This window comes from Talpa europaea (genome assembly GCF_964194135.1).
Source record: "Talpa europaea genome assembly, chromosome: 1".
Classification (NCBI taxonomy): Eukaryota; Metazoa; Chordata; class Mammalia; order Eulipotyphla; family Talpidae; genus Talpa; species Talpa europaea.
The window spans coordinates 7,154,821-7,163,272 of NC_140073.1; the positions used below are offsets into that span (position 1 = coordinate 7,154,821).

General features: G+C 56.9%; 1 protein-coding gene across 1 annotated transcript; it reads right to left on the reverse strand.

Moving 5' to 3' along the window:
• Positions 1 to 1,855: 1,855 nt before the first annotated feature.
• Positions 1,856 to 7,939, reverse strand: TMEM109 (transmembrane protein 109; the record flags this gene model as incomplete). Its single annotated transcript, XM_084255944.1, has 4 exons — positions 1,856 to 2,247; positions 2,576 to 2,678; positions 3,540 to 3,781; positions 7,915 to 7,939. The coding sequence occupies 4 exons, from the start codon at positions 7,937 to 7,939 to the stop codon at positions 1,856 to 1,858; spliced, it is 762 nt and encodes a 253-aa protein (XP_084112070.1).
• Between the last annotated feature and the right edge of the window lie 513 nt (positions 7,940 to 8,452).

Genomic DNA, 8,452 nt, shown 5'->3' on the forward strand with positions numbered 1-8,452 from the left:
GCCCGGGGACAACCAGCGGGGCCTGCCCAGACGCAGTCCTGGCCGCTCCCGTGGGGGAGGGCTCCGGGTGCAGGCAGCTGGAGTTTCGGGCAACCCCATCCCGGGGACGCCCATGGGCCTGGCACATGGGCCTGGCAGGCGTGGGGGTTGTCTCTGCTCCTGAAGGAGGCCTGCCTCCCAGACGGGCCTCCCTGTGCAGCCTCGCTGCCAGTGTCCCGAGGGGCTCAGAGCAGGGCACCCCGCCTGCACCTGATTATGTCCTGGGCACCTTCAGAAGACAAGACCCCCACCTGCCAGGGCCCCTCAAGACAAACGACCCAATCTACCACCTGGTGAAGGCTGGTACAATAAGTGCTAGTCTGGTGAGGCAGGCCGGGAGGGCAGGTGTGCCTTCTCCTGGCTGGGACTAGCCTTTTCCACACCGAGGGGTCGGGGTTTCTTCCCCCCACCCTCCATTATCCCCACAGTGCTGCTCAGTTCTTGGAGGTTTTGTAGTGGGGGGCTCTCCTGCCTCCTTCCTCACCCTCCAGGGAGGAAGCATACCTGGCCCCAGGGCTGCCTTTAGTCTGTCCCCCCTCCCTTCTACCAGCTTCACACCACCCCTGCGGGAAGCAATCAGGAAAGCTGAGCAGCTCCACAGAAAAGGGTTTCACTGTAGAGAAATCAAAGTCATCCAGACTTTGAGTAAATGCATGTTACACAGAGCAAGATAATAAAATAGCGTGCACTTTATTTAAAACCAACCAAGCGCAGATAAAAATATAGATCACTGCAGCTGTGATTCCACATCAAACTGTAACAGGAAGAACTGGGCATCTGTTGATTCTTCACATGCCAGGCGGGGCAGAGGACACCCACTTCTACCAGACCTCAAAGGAAGAGCACGAGTCAGCCGCAGGCTCCCCGCTCCCGCAGAACAGGAGACAGAGGCTATAGTTGCATCTCTGGTTTCTGCTCCGTGCTCCTCCTAGGCCCCGGGGTGGGCACTGATCAGCAACTCCTTGGTGGCAGTGAGTAGGGGGTGGGGGGTAGGCAGCCATCTAGAACTGTGCAGGCCAGAAGATGAGACCTCTTCCTCCTTCAGAGTTTCTGAAGTCCCCACAGGGGATCTGACCACCACGGTGGGGTCCTAATTGCAGGCCTGAGTCTGCAAAGCAGCCATCTTTTGCTTTGGCTAAAGGGGAATCGAGATTCTGAAAGGAACCAGTCTCTTCTTGACACAAAGCAGCCCAGTGCACTACAGAGAGCAGAGGCAAGGAGAGGGCCCGCTGGCCCTGATTAAGGCACTTATTACAGACTCCAGGGTCATCCTTGTCCCAGCCCGAGGGAATGCCCCCCCGCCCCCTCCCCTCAGGTCTCGGGTCCCCTGCCTCTTTACCAGCTGGGCACTGAAGAGGACAGGAGCATGCCTGAGAGGTGTGGTTTGGGTGGATGCAGGAAGCGAAGACAACGGGATGGGAGCCGGGGACTCAGCAAAGGAGGAGGCGGAGGACAGGAGAGCAAGAGCGTCAGAGGTGGCTGCATGGAGACCTGGCTACGGCACCGGAGATGAAGGCAGTGCTGAGAGCAGATGCAGAAGCTGGGGGATGCCCCAACCCCTGTCCTGGCTGAGACAGGACAGGAGTGGAGAAAGGGTTAAGAGAACTAACCCCAAACACAGAACCCCAGAAGGCAGGGCTCCCAGAATCAGCAGGGGAAGTGGTCTTCCTCTCTCAGCTGGGGGTCTGGTGCAGAGTGGGAGGTTCTGAGCTTCAGAGCCAGGGCAAGGAAGGGCTAAGGGCCTGGAAGGAGGGCTGTGTGACCCGGAAGCAGTTCAGCTCTTTGGTATGACGAAGGTGGCATTGCCAGGCGTCCTTCACTCCTCCTCCACACTCCGGGGCCCCTTGGCCACTCGCCTCTGCCGCCAGCGCAGCTCCTCCACCTGGCGCTCCAGCCCTCGAACCGTGGCCTCCAGCTGGGCCCCTGAGGCCGGGGTGCCTATGAGCCGGCTCAGTAAGGCATAGAGGGTCAGCAAGGCCAGCAGGAGCAAGGCCCGGGTGGAAGGGTCAGGCACCGACCTCACCAGGGCCACAAAGCCAGCCAGGAAGAAGATCAGCTTCAGGCCCCACAGGATCCGCCTTAGCAAGGTCAAGACCAAGCCGAGAAGCAGGGACAGAATCCAGTAAAGGACCAGGGCCGCGGCTCCCCACAGCAGGAAGGTCTGCACCTGGCTGGGGCTGAGCTTCAGTTCCTGGGTAAGGAGATCTCCTGGAAGGGGGAGAGTCACAGCATCAGCCACCCTGGGAAGGTGACCAGGGGCGGGGAAGAGGGTCAGCTCCGGTCCCCGCTGGGTGGTTGAGCCTGTAGCTACTCACTGAGTACTTTGGGCTGTAGGTTAACAGTGCGGTACCACAGGGAGCAAGACGCTCAGCCTGCTGTGTGGTGGGAGTTATCGGCCTGCTCCTATGACAGTAGCCTCCAGGGAGACCTGGGAGGTGTGGAGCAACTAGGGAAATGTCTGGACCCTGAAATGAACTCTGGTCACAGGGCAGGCCAGGCTAAACTGCAGTACCCTAACCAGGGCTCTGCCACTCACCATCCAGCCCCAACGCATTCAGCAGCTGCGCAGAGATGCCAGACAGAGCGAAGAAGGCCACAGAGATGGCTGACGAGATGACCCACATCACATGAGACAAGGTCTGTGGAGAGAGCAAGTGAGTCCATAATTAATGATGCTGCCCTCCCCTGAGCAATCCCACCTCTGCCGGCCAGGCCCAGGAGGAGCACCTCACCCCTGCTTCTCAGAAGTGCTGCTGGGCCTGGCTAAGTCTCTTCCACAGCCACCTTCCGGGGTGTAGGGACAGACAGCAGGTCATTTCTCTGGCCTGAACTGGACCCCAGGGTATCTGGGCCCTAATTCAACTGACTTGCTGGAATAGTTTGTGTGTAAATCACCAGATCCGTGCAGTAGTCACTCTGTGAAACTGGGGTCCTCCTAGCCTCTTGGGGAATCATGAAAGTGTATGGAGTAACTTCTGTGAAGGACTCGGATGTGTGAATGAAAAAGGGGTCCGTCGGCTCCACTATACTCTGACCTTGTCCAGAATCCTCAGTCATTGGTGCCGCCTCAGAAGCACGTGACGTGGGATGCCATCAGGTCACAGCCCCACCCCCACCTCTCCAGGTAAGGAATGGATTCAGTTCCTGATTTTTTTTTTTTTTTTTTTTTTTTTTTACCAACTTTAGGTAAAAGTCTGGCTTAGGTTAAAGTCAAAGTCTGACTTTTAGACCAAAGTCTGGCTCTGCAGTCACCCAGTTACATGGGCTTCTAAAGACGCCTCACTCCCCGTCTTTCTGGCAAGAAAGGGCAGGAGCCAAGGCAAGAAGTAGGCAGAGCCAAAGGCCCCGGGGTAGGAACCAAACATGGGAGCCACGAGACAGGTTCCAGCTGGCTTCGCCCTGTGCACTCTGGGGTCTTCTGTATCGGGGATTATGACACAGAGGATGTGCAGTCAGGACTCCTCAACCCACGCAGTCACAGCGGGGACCCCCTCGCTTACCTCTGAAACCAGGTGCATGGTCTCGGGCCCCACCCACTCATCCAATGTGGCCCGCAGAGAATGGCCTATCTGGCTCAAGAGATCGACGGGGACCTCCTTCTTCCGATGGCCGGGTGAGCCAAAGTCTTGAGAAGACTGGGCCCGCGCCGAGTGGAGGATGAAGGCCGCGAGGACCACCAGGATGACACTGAACAGGTACTTAGCCTGCGCTGAGGTGCTGCCGGGGCCTGGCATGGCTGGGTCTGGCAGGAGAGAAGCACAGGGTGAGCAGAGAACCAGAGCGGGCACAGAAACCCACTGTCCGGCTGTGATGCACCCGGAAACCCTCTGCCGCCCCTACCCTGTTAGCTGAGACAGGCAGGACAGGGATTTTTCTATTTCAGTGGAGCACAGTCATCTGACAGCGGGGTCCCCCATCACATTCTCTACCCCTGGTGTATGAGCTAACCAGCAAGTGTTCTTCAGTGCCCTTGGGGGCGGGGTAGAATGAGGCAGGCTCTCTAAGGCTACTCCAGTTCTAAAACGCTGAAGGTCTGTCTCTGGCTCTTAGGTACCATGGGAATAAAAAATATACAGGATGATCAGGCTTGTCCCCAAGGAAATTATAATCTACTTAAGCTGAAAAAAAAAAAAAACCCTTAAAAATAGTACACAAATGGGATTGCCACTGTGCAGCCATGGAAGAGAAGTGCTGAGCTAGGTGCGACCCTCCTTGCCCCAATGTGCACATAAGAAACTAAAACTTAGGAGTAAAAGGCATTTGCCCAATGTCGCGTGCTATGAAGAAAAGCCAGGAGTTGAGCCTAAGCCTCTGCTTCCAGGGCCACACACGTGAGGTGCGAAGGTAACACAGGATCTCAGCACTGGCTGGTCGCCGCGCTCACCCGGGAGTCCACAGCCAGGGGCCTCCAGCCCACACCCAGAGCTTCTGAGGTCACTGGCCAGTGTAGCCAGGCTCAGACCTGTAAACGGTCCCCAAATTACTGCTCCCTGCCAGGTTGAGACCCACTAACAGAATGGCCTCAACTACCCAGCCCCCAAACTCAGCCAAGGATGAAAGCACAACCGCCGAGGAAAGATTCCATTATCAGTAAAAAGCTAACCGTGCACCACCTGCCCCACTTAATCCTCGCAGTGACCCGTCAGGAGAGTGACTGTCGGGAAGGAATTGTTATTATCCCCCATCTTACTGCTGAAGAAACGGAGGAAAGGTAAGTAGAAAGCGTGGAAATCAAGCTTTGAATCCGGGGATATGTGACTTCAGAACTCCCCCCCCCCATACCACCCTGCTCTATCATCTCCAACCGAAGTCTCAGAAGTGATTTAGAAATTCCTTCAAATAAAGGAGGAGCTAAGGAAAGGTGGCACCCACCCATCGTGACTCCGTGAGTTACCGGTGACAAAATTCACTTAACCGCTGCGAGCTCTCATCTGTTCTGTAAAAGGCTGCCACGGGCAAGAACCAACAAGCACCAACTCACTGAAGCACATGTGGATTCTGCCAAGAAACATGTTTCAATCCCAACTTCTATCTGCCACCATGGTTGAGAAATGTCAGCCACCACCAGCAAATCCCCTGTTCCCTTCCAGGCTCAGAAGGGACCTGCGCCTCCAGGGAGTGTCCATGACTCAGCCCCATGAGCAGAGGCTTAGCATGGCCTGAGCTGGGGGCAGGCAGGTGCGCGAAGTTTTTGCAGTTAGCAGGGCCCGCAGGGAGTTGGCTAGAAATCCGGCGCCATCGGGATGGGGAGAAAGATGTTCCCATTTTTGTTTGGTGGGAAGGAGAAGGGTTCCAAGAAAGGGTCAGAAAAAAATATCACATTGGGGGCACATTCTGGCACAGAAACTGCTGTTCTAAGTCCTTTCTGAGACCTGGAGGGTCAAGCAGGGCTGCAAAACATGCGATCCATGCGGAACGACTCAGGCTGGAGAGCCTTCTACTCTCTTTTGGCAGAAATTAAGAACCAGATGGTTCCTGCCCGCCAGTGGTCAGAGAAGAGGGAAGCGCAGGTCAGTGCCTGTGCTATCTGGGTCAGCACCGCGCTGGGGACTTGAAGAGCAGAGCTGCTGTCTTGGGTCGGATCCTATATCCAAGGACCTCCACCAGGCGGGAGCAGATTCATCTCCCTTTTGAGGAGGTCAGGGCATGTGAACTGCACCCCCCACCCCCGCCATGGCAGCCTGCCACATTCTGTGCTAGCCTCAACTTTCGAGCTACCAGCTGCCCCAGTCAAAGGGAGCTGGGGGACCTTGAAATAAACCCTTGGGAGCGGGGCTGGCACTGCCTTGTCAGCTGACCTGAAGTGCACTGGAAACGAAATTCAACAGGATTCTGGATGTGCTTTCTGCAGATAGGACTACAGATTTCTGATTGTTCTGTTCCTTCAGAATGTTTTCTTTAATAGGTTCTTTCTCATTTCTTTCAGGTCTATCCCAGGCCGTAGGAATCTGACACAATGCCATTGCGCACCCCTCCCCGCAACACACACACACACACACACACACACACTTTAGAGGCCATTGTGGTCAATAGCCGAAATAGTCACAAGCTCCGAGAGGAAGTTGGTAGTAAATGTTCTCAGCTCCTGTAATGCCTGTTCTCAAGGGATATATGGTTATTATAAATATTCTTGTTTGGTGCTCTATAATCTTCAAAGTGCTTGCTATTTCACCACCCCACTGCTATTCTCCCCATTGCACTCTGAAAACTACAGCTTATAGAGGTCAAGTGACTGGTTCAAGTTCACACAGCAGAACCTGGACTTGACTCTAGAGCCCAGGATCTAAATCTTGTCCTTCTGCACCTCGCCCCCACACTCCCTCAGTAAGATATGGCACTTAAAGTTCTACTAAACTCATCAACAAGTTCAAAATGAAAAGACTACACACCAGGTGTGGACCCACCTGCTGGGCTTACAGGTCATGGTTTTGTAGCGTAAGGTAAGAAGATGGAAAAGGTTTGGGATTAGACCCACCACTTCTGTTCAGAGAGCTTAGGCAGAGAGGCGGGAGGACCCGGCTGAGCCGGAGAAAATGCTCCACTTGCTATGCTAGTGAGGAGGCACAATGTGTTTGTGGTTCGGGAAGAGAGCTGGGTGGGGCCATCCACACATCCCCAGCCAAGGCTCCCTCCGCCCCGTTTCCTTCCACACTATGAATCATACCGTGGGGGAAGCGGGGAGAGGAGGGGCAGCTGCCTTAGTGCCCTCTGCTGGCTCTGATTTGCCCATCCTTGCTCAGAGCTGCCCCTAGGAGCAGCGGTTCTCAATTCTGGCGCCTATCATAGCAGCCTGTGGAGCCTTCCAGAGCAAGATGTCTGCCCCACCCCAGGTCAATTTACTTAAAGGATGCCACACAGGGACTCCTCAGGGATCTCTGACGCCTAATCGGACAGCTGCCACACCCAATCAGCAGCACAGGCAAAAGTCGGCTCCGGGCAAAATCCCAAAAGTGCAGAAAGGCACAAAAGACCTAGACTTCAGTCCCAGACTTAATTCTGCCAGCAAGTAGAAGTCACTACCTCGTGCCTGATACTTAACCTGTTGCAGCTGCAGTCTCCTCCAGGTAAAATGGGATTGAGCAGGTGGAAAGTCATTGCAAGGCTCACATGTTGCTACAAGAACTTTGTAAACATCTACAGAAATGTTGCAGGGCACGAATTGCCAATATACCACTCGTTACACTGTAGCATAATTTAGCAAGTTTGTAGGCAGCCTTCTTCACACTCCTGAACACCGGAGATCAGACCGGACAACTACCTTTTCTTGGAATTCCCAGCGCCTAGTATAGAACAAGAGCTAATAAACACTTGCTAAACGAATATTGGAGGCCCGCCAAGAAGCCCTGAGGGGAGCAATGTAGAGCCAGGGAGAGGTTTTATTTTAAAGTTGATCCAAGCATGCTGCGGGCTATCCGAGAAACACAGCTGCGCTGAAAGGAGGTTCCTAGGCCGGGCGAAGCTGCCACAACGCAGCAACTTGGTCCTGGCAGGTGGGGGCAGCCCCCGCTCACCCCCTGACAGCTGCTGTCCTGCAGCTATTTGGAGCCAGGGCCGCCCAGCCGCACCGCGAGGCGCCCTCCCCAGCGCCCAGCCTCCCGGAGACCGGGTGTCAGTGGCATGTGCTATTTCGAACACCGCGTCCCTGCCAAACCCTGCTGGATGGTGTCGCTGGCAAGGGGATGCCTCTAGGCCCAGGGGCCAGGACACCCCCAAGGGGCTGCGAGAGACGGCGCTGGAGCCTGGGTGCTGGGGCGGTCGGGGGCGCAGGGCTCGCGCTGGCGGAGTCCCCGCGTCCGGCCTCGCCGGGTCCCGGCCGGCCCTAGGAGCAGCGCCGGGAATCCTCCACTCCCCGGAAGCATTGGCTTCCCCCGTTACCTAGTAACGACGCCCCCTGTTGCATAGCAACGAGAATCCGGGTCCCCAGCCGTTCCCCCCGCCGCGCGACGTCGGACCCCGCCCCAGGGGCGCCCGTCGGGCCGCCGGGCTCCCCCTCGGTTCCGGCTGCAGCGGCGGCTCCCCGCGGACCCCCGCGCTGCACGCCGGCCCCCGGCCTCGGCTCGCGGCTTACCGGGCTCCGGCCACCGCTGCCCTTCACGTGCGGCTTCGCTGAAAAGCGCCACCGAACCCGCGCCTCGACTCCGGGCGTTGGTTCCCCGAGTGCGCACGCGCAGGGCGGGAGGCGCCCGGGCCCCGGCGGCGCCCCCACGGCCCGGGCCGGGGCGCGCGTGCGCACTGCCCGCGCCGTGACGTTTTTCCCCGAGCGTTCCCACCGGGCGAAGAATGGGGTCGGAAGTTTGAGCTGGGAACGGAAGTCTCTGGCAGGAAAGGGGACAGAGGGGATTTTATCTGGGCCGTAGAGTGGACACACTGGGCCTTTGGACTCGGCCCGACGCCCCTCTGGAGGCTTCCACGC